This window comes from Artemia franciscana, chromosome 10 (assembly GCF_032884065.1).
Source record: "Artemia franciscana chromosome 10, ASM3288406v1, whole genome shotgun sequence".
Lineage (NCBI taxonomy): Eukaryota > Metazoa > Arthropoda > Branchiopoda > Anostraca > Artemiidae > Artemia > Artemia franciscana.
This window is the reverse complement of record NC_088872.1, coordinates 727,693-746,002: the sequence shown is the minus strand read 5'-3', so window position 1 is coordinate 746,002 and position 18,310 is coordinate 727,693. Positions and strand designations below refer to the sequence as shown.

Here is an 18,310-nt window from a genome sequence, read left to right as displayed (position 1 = left end):
AATTTGTTTAAAATATTATATAAAATGCCTTTGGGGTTACGCTGAGGTTTGTTGGTTATGCTCCGGACCACATACGATTCTTATGGAAGTGGTGATCATATAAACTTTTTAAGGAGACTTGTTTGATTTGAAATCAAATTCCCCCAGGGCAAGGGTTGCAAGTTATTGAATTTTTCCATTTTTAATCTGCAGGATTTATCATTGGGAAAGGGGCAAGCGTTTGGTCATGGTTCCATCCGAAAGGACTTAAGGGTTTTGAGGTAAAGTTTTGCTGAATATTGAGGGATATGGTGTCCTAAATAAAAACATATTGTCTGCATCTACGTTATCAAAACGCTTATGTGCAATATTTTAAGAACGGGTAAGGGTGTTAACTTGGAATTTTTGGGCCACTACTGCTGCTACTACGGCATTAAATACGACTGGTTGCCACAGCAACAGTGAATACTACATTTGCTTGTGAATACTTTCAGAGAATGTTAGGGGGTGTTGAACAAAATCAAAAAACATTATGTGCATGTTGATTGTCAAAAGGACACATTAGCAATATCTCAGGAACTGCTGAGTGTATTAAGTTGAAACTGTCAGGGTATGTTGAACTGTGCATGAACCTTCAGGGAATGCTAAGGAGGATTTTAGACTAAAACAAAAGAGTGGCTATGGGTCAGATTATTCAATCAAAAGATAATATGTGCATCTAGGTTGTCAGAAGGGCGTATCTGAAATATCCCAGGAACGGCTGATGGTATTTAGTTGAAACTTTCAGCTAAATTAAATTATAATTAGATATATTAATTGTTACGCTAGTGACATTAAAAACCGGAGAATTATTCTTTATATTACCCAAAACTTTGGCAATCAAAAAGAAACAGAAATTAATAATAAAAAAAAAAATCTGAAAAAGAAGTCAAAGAAAAGTAAATGCCATATTAAACTTCAGATCAACAGAAGTAAACTCTTATGATAATTCAAAAATTACTATCAAAGAATAAATGAAATCCAAAATGGATAGAAATTAAAGAAACAATCATAACGAACAGACATACAACAGGTACTAATGTAAATGAATAATTAAATACGTGGTTGATAAATCATCATAGAGGAGTATTAAAATATGACACCAAATGGCTTAAGAAGGTGTCGATTTCCTTTGAATGTGTAGTCATCTTTGGGAATCAATAGAATGTATATGTTTAAATTTTTCTCTTTTTTCTATCTCCTTCCTCAAGATTAGTCTAAAGAACCCTCAAACAAACTTCGGAAATTCCCACAATTTTTACATTTTAGCACAAGGATATTTTTTCTGGAATCCAACTCCTCAGAGACAAAATTTGTGCATCTTCGGAAATATGCCATAATTTGGTATAAAGGGAAGAACTAATGTCTTTTCTGTAATTGGATGTTGTAATTCATAAGACACTAAAAGTAACTGACTCCGACATTTGACAACCCAAAGACAAAATTTGTTTTATTCTTGACAGCATACCAAAAGGAGGTATAAAATGAGGAACTAAAGTCTTTTCTCGAATTGAATGTTGTGATTCATAAGACACTAAAGGCATTGTAATTTTTCAGCAAGTCAAAAACCAGTGGCGTCATTTCGAGGGGTCAGGGAGGGCAGTTTTCTCCCCCCCCCCCGAAAATACGGGAAAATTATTATTTAGCCCATGCCCCTTGACTCTCCAGATGTGGCCAGAAAAGAGAACTATGCCGCAGTTTTCAATATAAATCGCAAAATATTAGATGGCGTTAAAATCAAATGCCTTTAGAAGGTGTCGATTTCCTTTGAATGTGTAGTCATCTTTGGGCCGGAAAAGAGAACTATGCAGCAGTTTTCGATCAAAATAATTCGCAAAATACTAGATGGCGTTAAGATCAAATGGCTTAAAAAGGTATCGATTTCCTTTGAATGTGTAGTCATCTTTGGGCCGGAAAAGAGAACTATGCAGCAGTTTTCGATCAAAATAAGTCGCAAAATACTAGATGGCGTTAAGATCAAATGGCTTAATAAGGTGTCGATTTCCTTTGAATGTGTAGTCATCTTTGGGAATCAGCATAATGTTGTTTGAATTTTTACGATCCTAAGCATCGTCAAAGTTCTACAAATTAATTTTCATTTTGGTGTTATATATACTTAAAGTACTGCACTTTAAACGGCTTCTATGATTTCAGGCAGCAAAGGGCAGCATCCCCACATATTGATTTGCAAATGGCAGAAGTGGTGAAGCCTATTCCAAAAGTGTACGGTGCTGGGACACCAGATTCAATACCGAGTGACTTGGATATGTTGTTTCCTGAACGGCTGCACCATAGAAATCCAACTGTAAGCGATTTTATTTGCTATTGACTTTAATATTGAACTTTTTTCATTTGGAAGTACATCAAGGAGGCACACTCGTGCCTCTATAAAGAGGCGACACACGACAATGTTAAGCGATCTTTGGTTCCAGTGGTCGCAGAGGGATGGGGAGGGATGCATTTCGTAGCCCGAGCTCCAACTAAGAAACCTGCAAAATTTCATCCCCCTCCAACTTTTCCTTCATGGGGAAAATCTGGCCGAAAGTTTCGACTCGTGAACCCCAGCCCCCCTTTAACGTTGTCCGATCGGGCTGAAATTCACAAGTTAAGGTCCCCTAGGGCCCAGGAGCTTATCCGCGAAATTTCAGCTCGATCCGATAACTCCTTCCCTGTTTTCCAGAAACCACGCATAGCCACTTAAAATTCATTTACTTTTTTTTCTAGACGCCTACAGGTCACATCCGACATCGGATCTGGGTGTACGAAGACTCATTCGATGCGGAATTCTCCGAGTAATTTTCCTGGAAAGTTTCGTAGGAAAATCTTAACCCCCCGAAAGTTTCGACCCCCCCCCCCCCCTTTTAACGTTGTCCGATCGGACTGAAATTCACAAGTTAAGGTCCCCTACGGCCCAGGAGCTTATCCGCGAAATTTCAGCTCGATCCGATAACTCCTTCCCTGTTTTCCAGAAACCACGCATTAGCTACTTAATTAACGGATTTCTCTCCATAAGAGCCCATGTTAATTTGAAATTTTTAAAAGTTATTGAGAAGTTATATTTACACACATGCAAGTGTTTAGCTCAGTCGGTAGAGCGTGGGACTCTTAATCCTCGGGTCTTGGGTTCAAGTCCCTTACGGGCGGTTTTTTTTCACAACATCAAAAAAATTTTGATAACACCTGGACAGCTTATCATTTGAGAGATAACAGAATATTAGCTTCTTATGAGCAAAAGAAACATTTCGGTCATTCTATCTATTTTTTTCTTCTATTTTATACAATGATTTAAAAGCGGGGGGGGGGGGGGGGCGGCAGCCACCCAAGTTCCTCTCCTAATTCCTGTACGAGGAGTACAGGAATTATTAAATTACATCCACCATGGATTGTAGAAAAACGTACAGAAATAATATGAAAAAAACTTCGTTTTCTTAAAGAGTTAAAGAGGCTGCGTCCCAAAGTCGAACCTTAAAACGTACAGGAATTAGAAGAGGCAGTTGGGGGGCTGCCGCCCCCCAAACCCCCAGCTTTTAAAGACTCTTTTGTACAGGTTTTTTTTGTGGGGGGACTTCATTGTTACTAATTACTAGTTTTGGCGCAATGGTTCTCCTGTCCTCTTGTGTTTAACATTTTTCGAAGTTATTCCATTATTCATTCATTTCAATTTTTTTTTAATTAAAAGAGGGCCTTTCCGAAGCCAAGAGCGGGGTTTAGCAAAAAAACAAAAAACCTGTACAAAAGAGTCTTTAAAAGCTGGGGGTTTGGGGGGCGGCAGCCCCCCAACTGCCTCTTCTAATTCCTGTACGTTTTAAGGTTCGACTTTGGGACGCAGCCTCTTTAACTCTTTAAGAAAACGAAGTTTTTTTCATATTATTGTAGTATAAAACGAGCATCAGCTTCGAAAATCAAAAAATTCAGGATATCTAGACCATCAAGTCATCTCAAGTTCTGATGTTAGGTATAGTTTACCTACCACGAGTGTATGGCTTACCTACCATAATTGTTAAGCTAATTAGCTTGTGTCACGGCTCAGAAAAAGCTTGATTATTTTTCTTTTTTATTGTTGTAAAATATTTAACAAGAATTAGAAGTATATTTTCAACCTTTCTAATATACATCCAAAACAATGGAAAACCTATAAAATTTGGATATTTGGCAATTGAGGAAATGGGATCAAGAACTTCTAGCTCCACTTACTGTGTAGCGCCTCGTGACTTCATTAAAAAGTTCAAATTGAATGTTTGATATGATTAATGTATAATGCATTAGGATTGAAGCTGAAATGTATCTACGAGAGATCATCAATCAGCATTTTTTTTTCAAGACTAATTTAGTCAGAATTATCCAAGTCAAAATACGATCGGCATCAATTAGACCTTGGGAAGCCTTGGTAGGTTAAATAGGATTCTTGACTTTGTGCTGATAGGACTACTGGGGGTATAATTCTGCTTTCTTTTAATTTCCCTGGTTTTTAAGGGGCCGGAAAAGGGAACTATGCAGCAGTTTTGGATCAAAATATGTCGTAAAATATTAGATGGCCCTCTTTTTTGAAGATCTTTCTTTTTTGGCTCCAGCACTAGTTCGTATTCGCCCGCACTCTTGCTTTGTTCGTCTTAATTAAATGAAACTGGAAGAAACTGAACATATGAAAATAAATTGCAGTAATAAGGTAAAGAGTAAAAATAAAGAACAAATTTGTTACTTGTATTTGAGTATTTTTGACAAAACTCTCTTTTTAATGACCATTTCTGTATTTATAACGTCCTACCCAGAATTATTCTTTTTTTTTATTTAAAAGGGTAATTCTACTTCATATTCTCAATTTAAAGTACTGAGAACACCGAAATAAAAACTGTTTTTACCCCTGGACTCATCTTAGATCTTTTCATACCAGAAAACTGCAATTTCCTAAGATTTCTCTTTTGGTAGTCTCAAAATTGTGAACTTTTTAGTGCAGTACCAATTTTTGCCAGCGTTTCTACGTTGAACTGTGTAACTGAAGTAAATAAGCAACACTAGCTGGGTAAATTTGACCACGCTTTCTGTCCATAAAAATTAAAACACAACAATTGGATGATTCTCAAAGGCAACTAAACTATCAGAGGGAAGCTATACCTTTTTACTTTTTTTGGCTTCATGTGCTTTTAGCTCATTTTCGCAGATTTTTTTTTGTGACTCGAAATATCTTTAAAATGCAAAATGCCTATGAAACAGCTGCGAAATGCAATATTCTATCCTTGGATCTGCAAAAAATTAAAACATTGAATTCAGTAGAAAGCGATAAATAATAAAACAAACAAAAGACAAAAGCTTTTGTCGTAGTCTATGGTCCATAAAAAGAATGATTGCCATCTGTATGGTTTGTTTCATAGATAACAAGGTAATGTCTAGAACTTCTGAATTTTCACCGCTTAGACAGTGAGAAAAAAAAAAGTCACTTTAGCATTTCTTTAGAAATTATCTATGATTAGGCCTACTGGTCGCAGAACCGCACCCAGAATTTTTGTTTGGAAAAGATTTACGAAATAAATGTTTGTTCAGAGGGGGGGGGGGCACTAAAATTATTTACGTTGGAAGGGGTAAATTTTTATGGCACTTGATATTAACCAAGTGACATAGAGCGATCACAAATTCTGTCGGTCTGTCTGTCCGTCTCTCGGTCCCGGTTTTGCTACTTTAGGCACTTCCAGGTAAGCTAGGACGATGAAATTTGGCAGGCATATCAGGGACCGGACCAGATGAAATTAGAAATAGTCGTTTCTCGATTTGACCATCTGGGGGGGGGGAGTTGGGGCCCGGTTAATTCGGAAAAAATAGAGAAAATGAAGTATTTTGACTTACGAACGGGTGATGGTATCTTAATGAAATTTGATGTTTGGAAGGATATCGTGTCTCAGAGCTTTTATTTTAAATCCCGACCTAGATCCGGTGACATTGGGGGGAGTTGGAGGGGGGTACCTAAAATCTTGGAAAACGCTTAGAGTGGAGGGATCGAGATGAAACTTGGTGCGAAAAATAAGCATAAGTCCTGGATGGGATTGACATAACTGAAACGAATCAAATCTTTCTTTTTAAATCCCGCCGGATCCAGCGTCATTGGGGGGGGGGACCGGAAATCTTGGAAAACACTTAAAGTGGAGAGATTAGGATGAAACTTGGTGGGAGGAATAAAAACATGTCCAAAATATGTGACTGACATAACCGAACTGGATCCGCCCTCTTTGGTGGAGTTGGGGGGGGGGACCGGAAATCTTGGAAAACACTTAAAGCGGTGAGATCAGTACGAATCTTGGTGGGAAGAATAAAAACAAGTCCATGATACGTGACAGACATAAACGGAATGGATCTGATCTGGATACGGTGACATATGGGGGAGTTGGGGGGGGGGGGCCTAAAATTTTGGAAAACGCTTAGAGTGGAGGGATCGGGATGAAACTTGATGGGGAAAATAGTCAGAAGTCCTAGATACGTTATTGACATAACCGGAACGCATCCACTCTATTTGGGGGAGTTGGGGGGAGGGGTTAATTCTGAAAAATTGGAAAAATGAGGTATTTTTAACTTAAGAAGGAGTGATCGTATCTTAATGAAATTTCACATTTAGAAGGATCTCGTCACTCAAATCTCTTATTTTAAATCCCGACCGGATGCAGCATCATTGGGGGGGGGAGGAGACCGGAAATCTTGGAAAACACTTACAGCAGAGAGATTAGGATGAAACTTGGTGGGCGGAATAAAAACATATCCAAGATACGTGACTGACATAAACGAGCTGGATCCGCCCTCTTTGGTGGAGTCGGGGGGGGGGGGGAGGGAGTAATTCGGAAAAGTAAAAAAAAAATGAGGTATTTAAATTACGAACGGGTGATCAGATCTTAATGAAATTTGATATTTAGAAGGATCTTGTGCTTCAGAGCTCTGATTCTAAATCCCGACCAGATCCGGTGATATAGGGGGGCTGGAGGGGGAAACTGGAATTATCGGAAAACATGAAAATTGAGGTATCTTTATCTTAAGAATGGGTGATCGGATCTTAACGAAACTTGGTAGATGGAAGGATCTTATGTCTCAGATACTCCATTGTCAATTCGAATCGGATCCGGGGACATAGGGGGTTGGAGGGTGAAACAGAAATCTTGAGAAACGCTTAGAGTTGAGAGATTGGAATGAAACTTGATGGGAAGAATAAGCACAAGCTATAGATACGTGATTGACATAATTGGAACGGATTTCTTCACTTTGGAGGAGCTGGGGGGTGTTGATTTAGAAAAATTTAAAAAATTGAGGAATGTTTAACTTAAGAACGGGTTACCGGATCTTAATGAAATTTGATGTTTAGAAGGAACTCATGTCTCAGAGCTATTATTTCAAATCCCGACCAGATCTGTTGACATTGGGGGGAGTTGGAGGGGGAAACCGGAAATCTTGGAAAACGCCTAGAGTAGAGAAATCGGAATGAAACTTGGTGGGTAGAATAAGCGAATGTCGTAGATACGTGAATGATGTAACCGGACTGGATCCATTCTCTTTGGGGGAGTTAGGGGTTGGGGCTCAGTGTTTTGGTGAGTTTGGTGCTTCTGGACGTGCTAGGGCGGTGGATATTGGTAGGCGTGTCCGGAAGCTGTACAAATTGACTTGATAAAGTCGTCTTCCCCGATTAGACCATCTGGGGGGCTGAAGGGAGAGGAAAAAAGGAGGAAAATGAGGTATTTATAACTTATGAGTGAGTGATCGGATCTTAATATTTTATTAATTTTGATATTTAGAAGGACACCGTGACTCAGAGCTCTTATTCTAAATCCCAACCGGCATTAAGCCTCCGATTTTCCTTTTAAATCAATCTAATGATTCTTAGAATTTTGCTAGAGCTCATACCGTATGAGCTCTTGGCTCGTCCGGCCATGTCACAAGTGCCATATGAGCTCTTAGCTCTTGTTTTCCTGCATTTTTTATGTGTTTGTGACTCCAAGACATACTTTGTAGGATTTAGGAGAAACATTCTTAATACCTTTATTTTTATAACCAATAGATGAATCGGAGAAATATTTCTGGATGGGGTTCAAACTCAGTAACCCCCACCATGAATACACTGGTTGGCATGGGGCAAATATACAAAAACATAAACTCGCATCCGTCACCAAAGACTTTGTCCTTTAAAATTTCTTGTTTTTACCCAGAGGAGCGTTAAAACTGTGTTTCTACAAGTTCTTGGATTTGCTGAATTTGAAGGTTTATTTTTCATCAAGATTGCTTTCTTTTTAAGTGTGATTTTCCCCTATTCTGTTCCTACGCATAATTCAAAATTGTCCATAAAAAAAGATGATAGCAATCTGTATGGTTTTGTCATAGATAACAAGCTAATTTCTAGAATTTCTGAATTTTCATCACTGCAAAGAAAGTTTATAATTTACAGATGAATAGCTCAAATATTGTTGAAGTTCGTCGAGTCTGACAAAGATTTGTTTGCAAATTATGCAAATAATTCACTTTTAAATTTTGCATTCGGTTTTGCGTGCTTTTGAGAGACACAAGACTAATATATTGCTCGTGATGACTGTAACAATCATAACATTCCACTTTAAATATGTGTGGAACACCACCATTTTCACAACTAATCAGGAAAGCCAAAAAACGGAAAAAAGTTTGTCGGCTGTGGTAGCTCTAAAAAATGAGGCTAATGGAGATAAAGGGAATATCCGTTCAGTAGTGGCGTTTACGTCTTTTATTCTTCTTAACGGTACGAGAGGGGATAAGTCTGATTTCTGACTACACCATTCGATTTCTCTTGCTAAGTTTACCCACGACACACACATGACTCGTTTTCGACCAAAATGACATATGGGGATCTTTTAATTATCACGCCTCCATAGACAAATTATACATTGAAGTAATACTAAATCAAGCAGTAAAACTCAACAAACTAAACTGCAAGTATACAGATAACAGAGAGAAAAAAAAGAGAGAGCTCTTTTGCCCAAATGAAAACTCATCATGCATGGGTTCCTTTATTCTGAATGAAATATACTTGTAATTGGCCCTGTTGTGTCGATTAGTAAAGTATGAGATGCAACTAGATACTTTTTTTTTCAGTTCATCCTTGTTAAAATCTCGTTATTTAATGCCTAGTAAATTTAATTGCTGTTCATCGGCACGTCGAAGTGTTCGTTAGTTTTAGACTATTGAACAATCAAGATTAGCCACTATAATTGATCTAAGATGGATGTATTGATACTCAAGCAGTCTTTGGCTAAATTTCGCTGTGCCTGCTCTTTAGTTCTTAACCTTTACTTCTATATTCATCTTCTAGCGACGGCAGAATTCGGAGTCATCAAATGGTTTACTTTCATCACCAGATGATCATTCAAGTTTACCGAGTGAAGATGTATCATCTGTCAACAGTGTTGAAGTAAATGGTACCGCTGGTTCTAGAAAACAAAATAGAAAATCAAATATTGGCAGAAAATCAAGAAGCTGGTATTCAACAATGTCAAATCGTTGGGTCTCTTTATTTGGGGTGAGTTTGCGTTACCTCTTCTGGTTGTAAGATGTACTCAGGTCTTTGTAGGAATTCCAGTTTAATGACAGTTTTAGGAAGAAATTGTAGAAATAAAAGTTAGGGTCAATCACTTATCGTATAATACATTCTTCAATACTTTATCAAACTCATATATCAGGCCAATGGAAGCGATTGGAGAAAATTCTTGCAATATGTTGGCACAAACGACTTTAGAGACTTAAAATACTAGACAATAATTTAACGGTCTACTCTTAGTTAGACTCTATGGTATTGCCATCCATTACAGGGTTGCCAAAACTTTTTGGGACTAAAGTGTCAAATTCAGCAAAAACGTGACAAACGTTTTAGTGTCCCCCTAGAAAATTAGCCAATATACTTTAAAAGTTGACAAAAAAGGCTTTAAATGGTTTTTTCGCAACTCCAGGGCCAGATTTACGTTTTACGTTTGCGATTTACGTGAGCCCTGTTTTTATTATGGCATTTTTCGGCACAAGAACTGGCTCTTCATTTTCGTCGCTTTTGGCTAAAAAATTCGAAAGCGCAGTCTTATTTCATGAACTGCAGAAGATTCTGAATCATTTGTGCTGCGTTTGTGGTGTTACAGGAACGTAAAGAAAAGTTGGAGTACAACTAAGATGAATGACAAAATGTGTTGTTTAGTTTTTACGTTTTCAGCCAAAATGTCTACTCTGTACGGCGAGAAAACGAAAACGGCGATAAAACATGTCACTATGAGCCGCCCAAGCCATCTCGGCCGGAAAACGCCATAATGAAGACAGGGCTTAAAAGATTTGCACCAGCAGGCCACAGATACGATGTCTGTCGCTGCCTACACGGCTTAATTGCCCCTTGCTCCCTCTTTTTCTTCAGTAGCATATCAGACCTTCTGCAAAAGCTTTCGCCAACATGTTTGGTAACGCTGCTTTCGCAAAAATACACAACCACATCGTTATTTTATCCGAACATTAATGTATTCATGAGATCAATTAACTAGGAGATCAAACTTGATAAGGAGAGAAATAATGACAAGACAAATATCACTTGTTCTGTGTAAAGCTAATTTAGTCTTCAAAAAACAAAGAAATGTCAAATTCTTGTGCAATACATGTGCTCAATCAAATGTTGAAATAAAAAAGAAAAAGCACAGAAAACCAGAGAGAAAGGCTTTTTGGTGTAATGATTTTTCGAGGAAGATCTGTTTCTCTCTGCCCGATCTATTTCTTGTGAGAAGATGTCAACGGCGTCTGTAAGAGACAATGGAAAGGCTTATTTAATCGCAATCCTTTTCACCTAAAGCAGAATGGTGCACAACAAATGTCTAAGCAAATCCGAAATATTTTGCGGCCTTTGCCATCTTCGCTGCTAAAGATGGATTGAACCGAAAAACCTAGACAGCATGAAAAGACCTTTATAAGGGAAAGACTGTGCTGGATTTCACATACGCTGCATTCCATGTTATGAAGGCTTACGAAAAGTGAGCAGATACAGAATGAATCGGATTCCAATTCAGAAGCGTTATACAGAGGTCCAGCCAAATCCTGGGTTCAGAAAAGGCCAAGTTTTTCAAGAAAGAAAGGAGAAAATTTCAAGAATGTGAGAGTATGAAGGGAAACTTTAATGTAGAATTCCTGTACAACAAATCTGTTTAAAGCTTCAGCTTTCGTTTTTGAAAAGAAAAAATCAATTTTTAGTGGTTAACCATTTTGGAGAAAAAAACTTCGGCTACTGCAATCTGATTTCAGTTTTTGGTTTTCTGATTGGTCGGTCAAATAGTTCAGGTTCAGATTCATTCTCTAATTGCTCATCCTTGTCGTCAACCTTGCAGTACCACCTCGAAAAGTTGTTAAGTGATATTGGCGGAATCTGCCACCGATTTTCCGACGCAGCGCTACGAGTAACCATCTGCTTTACATGGATGAGGGAATCCACAGTTTTCACTTCCAACCGATTTCGCAACTTAGTTTTAATGTTTGTTGGTTGAGAAAACTGTCTTTCGGCACCAGCACTTGAGTGAGGTAACGCGCATAAGTTCAACAAAAAGTTTTATCAAACAGTTTGTGGTAACGAACTGTAGTAAGGAGCTACCCGGCTCAATAGTAACCAAAACTCTAAAAAAACGGAATTTTGATACCAATAGTTACATCAAAAGAATCGCATTTTAATGCTGATTATAAATATATAAGTTTCATCAAGTTTAGTCTTACCCATCAAAAGCTACGAGCCTGAGAAAATCTGCCCTATTTTAGATAATAGGGGGAAACGCCCCCTAAAAGTCATAGAATCTTAACGAAAATGACACCATCAGATTCAGCGTATCAGAGAACCCTACTGTACAAGTTCCAAGATCCTATCAACAAAAATGTGAAATTTTGTATTTTTTGCCAGAAGACAAATCACGGATGCGTGTTTATTTTTTTATTTATTTATTTATTTGTTGTTTTTTTCCCAGGGACGATCGTATTGACCCAGTGGTCCTAGAATTTTGCGAGAGGGCTCATTCGAACGGAATGAAAAGTTCTAGTGCCCTTTTTAAGTGACCAAAAAATTGGAGGGCACCTTGGCCCCCTTCCACGCTCATTTTTTCCCAAAGTCGTCGGATCAAAATTATGAGATAGCCATTTTATTCAGCATAGTCGAAAAACCTTATAACTATGTCTTTGGGGACGACTTACTCCCCCACAGTCCCCGTGGGAGGGGCTGCAAGTTGCAAATTTTGACCAGTGTTTGCATATATTAATGGTTATTGGGAAGTGTAGAGACGTTTTCAGAGGGATTTTTTATTGACGAGTGGGCGAACCTTCTCATATACGTTATAAACACATACGGACATAGAAGTTTGTTACGTAAGCTAATTTGTAAGTTACGTATATCTTTTACTAATGAAAACGTTCGTAAAAACTAAAAGTTCTAGTTGCCTTTTTAAGTACCCAAAATATTGGAGAGCAACTGGGCCTCCTCCCCTCCTTTTTTCTCAAAATCATTCGATCAAAACTATGGGAAAGCCATTTAGCCAAATAAATAAATATTCAAATTTCGCTTTAATTATTCATCTGCGGAGAGCCGAAATCAAAACATGGATTAACAAAAAACGTTCAGAAATTAAATAAAAAAACACGTTTTTTTAACTGAAAGTAAGGAGCGACATTAAAACTTAAAACGAACAGAAATTACCCCGTATATGAAAGGGGCTGCTCCCTCTTCATAGCCCTGCTCTTTACGCTAAAGTTTTTACTGTTTTCAAAAGTAGAGTTGAGAGAAAGAGTCAAACTTTAGTGCAAAGAGCAAGGCGTTGAAGAGGGGGCAGCCCCTTTCATATATGGGGTAATTTCGTTGCATCCTGTTGCGTTATTCAACAATGGTGCCGTAATTCAATAGTAACTATGGTATAGAATAGTGGCATATGACGTAAGGTGATATATGGTGTCAATGAGATATTGAGTTCAACTTGTTTCTGCTATTTTTCAACATCCTGTTGCGTTATTTAACAATGGGGCCGTAATTCAATGGTAACTATGATATAGAATGGTGGCATGTGACATAAGGTGGCATGTGGTGGCAATGAGACATTGACTTCAACTTGCTTCTGCTATAACATCCTGTTGCCTTATATAACAATGGCACCGTAATTCAATGGTAACTATGGTATAGAAGGGTGGCATATGACATAAGGTGGCAATGAGATATTGAATTCAACTTGCATCTGCTATTTTTCAACATCCTGTTGCGTTATTCAACAATGGTGCCGTAATTCAATAGTAACTATGGTATAGAATAGTGGCATATGACGTAAGGTGGCATATGGTATCAATGAGATATTGACTTCAACTTGTTTCTGCTATTTTTCAACATCCTGTTGCGTTATTTAACAATGGGGCCGTAATTCAATGGTAACTATGGTATAGAATGGTGGCATGTGACATAAGGTGGCATGTGGTGGCAATGAGACATTGACTTCAACTTGCTTCTGCTATAACATCCTGTTGCTTTATATAACAATGGCACCATAATTCAATGGTAACTATGGTATAGAACGGTGGCATATGACATAAGGTGGCATATGGTGGCAATGAGATATTGAATTCAACTTGTTTCTGCTATTTTTCAACATCCAGTTGCTTTATTTAACAATGGCGCCGTAATTCAATGGTAACTATGGTATAGAGTGGTGGCATATGACATAAGGTGGCATATGGTGGCAATTAAATATTGACTTCAACTTGTTTCTGCTATTTTTCAACATCCTGTTGCATTATTTAACAATGGTGCCGTAATTCAATGGTAACTATTATATAGAATGGTCGCACTCGTGTCCAGAATGCGGTGGTGTCTAAGGTATGATTAAATACTGTAAATATAATGAAAGTTTGGCTTTGTTTTGTGTTGAATTTTGTTTGGTAATCTTTGAGCTGCCAAATGTAGTTTCTTGAGGTGCTTAGAAGGTGTTTTATCACAATCTTGGTCGTTCCCTCCTATAAAGTAATTAAGCTTCTCGACTTACGACCTGAGGATGAAAGTCTACTAAGGAATATTTCTTACTCTCTCACTTATTTGTAAAAGAGCAAACCTTTAGAAAGCGTTTTATTTTTCACTACTAAGATATCCAGTGGCCTTTCGTCTACTGGCTATATACTGATCTACTGTTCTTAACCCTTTGATGCCTGAAGGTTCCCTCAGGAACCATGAACTTTTTAATTTATTTTAATCCTGACCATTTGACCTATTAACGTGAATCCGTTTGCCATTGTCTCAATCTGATCTACCTAGACAGGTTTGTATTTTTCTTAGTCCGTAATCTGTCACCCTTATGTGAGGTAATGAAGTTTGAACCTGTGCCCTCTAGCCTTGCTTGTTTTTCCTGAAAGGTGAGAATACTTTTTTGTGAATAACTTTATTGTTTATTGTGCTAGAGTTTTTATTCCGAAAGTTTTAGAAAGAGGACGTTTTGTTTGTTCAGATGAGCCATCATTCACTCCTATAGCTGGAAAACCAGAGGATAGAAACGACCCCCAACGTCGTGGTTCCTCTGGGAACCATCCGGCGGTAGCGAGACCAGATGAGACGGTAAGCCGTATACAGTGTGAGATGCCTAGATATCATGAAAACAGTTGCTTTACACCATTGGAATCAAATTTTGAGAGCTCGACCATGTTCTGTGGCTTCAAGTAACCATCCGGCATGCATAGCTCCGAATTTTATCACTCGGAAGAGCCATCTAGACAAGAACTGGTGGAGTTGCCGTCGTCAATAACAATGTAGGGGAGACCGGGGTTGACCCGGACGTGATTTTTTGAAACGGCATATCTTCTAAGCCATTGACTTGAGCACAGGCTCAAGTCAATGGCTTCAATCAATGAATCAATCAATTGAAGCCAGTCAATTCATTCAATCAAATGAATGAATCAATCAATTCATTGATTTGAAGCTTCAAATCAATGAAGAAATTCAGAGCACAGGCTCTGAATTTTATTCTTTGCCCGGAAGACAACTCAGACCTCGAAGATCTGTCTGATGAAGATGAGGACCCATCTGATCCTAGTTTTCTCCTTCCTGATCCTGATAATAACCCTCAGGAAGAAGAGATTGAAGAAGAAATAGAAAGCGGTCGAATTGAAGCTGACGACCACAACAGTGAGGATGACCATGAGGACGTCGAGATCGCCAGACAAAATGCCACGAGCTCAGGCACTGCTGCTTCGAAACCAAGAAAACGATCGGACCTTGCTTGGAGAAAAGTGGATTTCGTCCAGCCAGATGCTGCGTGGAAGGATCATCTTGTCGTCGACCAAGAAATGAGTGGCAAGACACCCCTGGAATTTGTCAGGCTGTTTTTTGACCAAGGCGTGGTCAACCATATACGTGACCAAACGAAAATTTACGCTCTTCAAAAAGATGCCAAAGAATTTGGAGTTTCATCTGCCGAGGTGGAATGCTTCTTAGGGATCCTTGGATTCACAGGAATAGTGAAAATGTCGTCATACCGCAGTTACTGGTCAAACGAAACGCGCTACCCTGTAATAGCTGATGCCATGTCGCGTGACAGATTCGAGCAGATCAAAAAGTATCTTCATTTCAACGACAATCTTACCCAGAAACCACGAGGAGACCCTGGGCACGACAAGATCCACAAAGTTCGTCCTCTGATAGAGATAATCAGAGATAACTTTATGAAGATACCCCCAGAAGAACACCAGGCAGTAGACGAGCAAATTGTGCCGACAAAACAGAGGATTTCGTTGAAGCAGTACAATCCCAAGAAACCGCATAAGTGGGGTTATAAGTTCATCTCAAGGGTTGGGGAGAGTGGTTTCGTTTACGACTTTAAAATGTATACGGGTAAGGGGACGGTTGATGTCAGTGATCTGGGAGTTGGAGCTGATTTTGTCCTGCGGCTTGCAAGAGGAATACCCAAGCACAAAAATACAAGCTATTCTTTGACAATTGGTTCTCCTCGTTAGACTTGGCACAAACACTAAGTGATCAGGGCATACTTACACTGGCCACAGTGAGGGCAAACAGGTTGAAAGGCTGTGCTTTGGAATCCGACAGCAAATTGAAAGCCCGAGGAAGAGGCTCTACGACTGGTGAGTGGAAACGCAGTCGAATGCCATTGTGGTGAAGTGGTATGACAATAAGCCAGTCCACTTGATTTCGACCTATGCCGCCCTAGACCCAGAAGATACGTGTAGGCGGTGGGATGGTAAACGAAAAGAGTATGCCAATGTCAAGCGACCATATTGTGTGAAGGAGTACAACCGCTTTATGGGTGGTGTAGATCTTGCCGACATGTTGCTGGAGCTTTACAGGATCGACTTCAAGTCACGGAGCAAATGGTACATGAGGATCTTCTTCTTCTTGTTTGACCTCTCCGTTGTGAATGGCTGGCTCTTATACCGCAGGTGTCTTGCTGCTGGGTAGAAACCAAAAAACCTGCTACAGTTCAAGACAGATGTGGCAAGTGCACTTCTATCTGGTGCATCTTTGGCAACACCAAAGAGAGGTAGACCTCTCAGTGACGCAGATAACAACTCTCAGAAAAAAAGAAATTATACTTGTCGCCCCCCAGATTCGACAAGACTCGTTGGACAGGGGCACTTCCCGGCTTGGATAGAGAGCAAACAGAGATGCAGAGTATGTGTACAAGCTCATTCCAAAGTGAAATGCGTAAAATGTGAAGTGTCCTTGTGTTTCACACCCAACAGGAATTGTTTTCTGACTTACCACACTATGTAGCCGATCAGAGTATTTTTGTGCCATGATTGCCGGATGGTTCCTGTGGGAACCATTTTTTTATTTCATCATCTTTATCAATACATTTTTTTTCTTGCCATTTCTGTCGTGGAATAGGTCATAACGAAGCCTGGAAACGGCCGAAATATTTTTCCCATTCTTTTTTCATAATTCAGGCATCAAAGGGTTAAAAACAAATAATTATGCGTATGTTATTTTTGTTGTTGATAGGTATAGATTCAATAAGTGATTCAATAAGTAAAAACCCTTAGCAACAAAAAAAAACAACTCAAATTTAAAAGTAAGGAGCCAAGTGAGTCAGCTGCAGGCTTTTTTAATAAGAGAAATCAAAGCTCAATAAAAAGGAGCAGCAAAAATCCACACTTATGGCAGCTAGCTCAACTCAGCGAGTTGAAACTCGCTGGTTTCAACTCTTTCATGTCAAGGGTCATTACCTACCATGTTTCAAGTATATAGTGGCCAGGGCATGCTATACTTGATTGAAGGTATTTGTCTAAAGAACGGAATATTCTAGAAATGTTCTAGAACATTCTAGAAAAGTAAAAAGATATAATGCATAGTTGGCCTGATTTTAATGAGCAATTTTCTTGTTGTTAAGTCACAAATTCAGGCTTTTTCAAAGGAAGTCGTTTCAAGGCAGATGTGACCTTTCAATAAAAGTCACCATCTTTTATTGATTGCAGATTGCAAACTAAGATAAACACATGATTCTATTACTAAGTTTGTATTTACTTCGTGTATATTTACTATTGGTGTTCAACTAGTAAATTCACTATTGTACATAAATCTATTGTACTAAATTCTTAGGGGATTTAAATTTTTGGGATTTCAAGCTGTGGTTGATTTCTAATTAAAAGTATTTTAAATCTTGAGATTTTGGCTAACCGTCAATGAATAATTAAAACTTAATTTTCATATTAATTAATTTTTTTTTGGCTAAATGGATTTCTCCATTTAAGCTCCTATAAAGTAATAAAGCTTCTCGACTTGCGACTAGATGGTGAAGGTCTTACTAAGGAATATTTCTTACTCTCTGACTTATTTAAAAGAGCAAACCTTTAGAATGCGTTTTTTTTTAGTACTGAGATATTCAGTGGCCTTTCGTCTAGTGATCATGGATTGTTAGGCTCAGTATTAATGTAAACCAGGTCCAGATGAAAGTAGCTGGTGAAATATAGGGACAAGAATTGATGAAATAATATAGGGATAATATAGTAATAAACTATAGTAATAAATTAGTAATTTATTATAGTAATAAATATATTATTTATTACTATTTTTATATCATGAAAAGAGAAATCATCAATGCAACAGCACAAACACATAAAAAAAAAAGAAAAAAAAAGAGACAGAAGGAGAAAAGGAAGACTGTTTTCCTAAATTAGTGATTAATATAGACCAGCACTTGAATGAGGCCTTAACCCTACTCATCAATACAATCACATAGGTCAAACAGCATAGCCAAACACAATCAACCATAAAGAATAATCCATGGACAGGCAGTCATGTCGTCAATAAGTATAAGTCGTC

At 38.4% G+C, this 18,310-nt stretch overlaps 1 protein-coding gene across 3 annotated transcripts in view; it reads left to right on the top strand.

Annotated features, from left to right (window-relative positions):
* The window catches only part of LOC136031640 (solute carrier family 12 member 8-like), a 92,374-nt gene that overhangs the window by 59,177 nt on the left and 14,887 nt on the right, over positions 1–18,310 (top strand). For all 3 annotated transcript variants that reach the window (XM_065711282.1, XM_065711283.1, XM_065711284.1), the window contains exons 10-11: positions 2,173–2,323; positions 9,323–9,529. In XM_065711282.1, the coding sequence (XP_065567354.1) occupies positions 2,173–2,323; positions 9,323–9,529 (358 nt within the window). The remainder of the gene's footprint in view (positions 1–2,172; positions 2,324–9,322; positions 9,530–18,310) is intronic.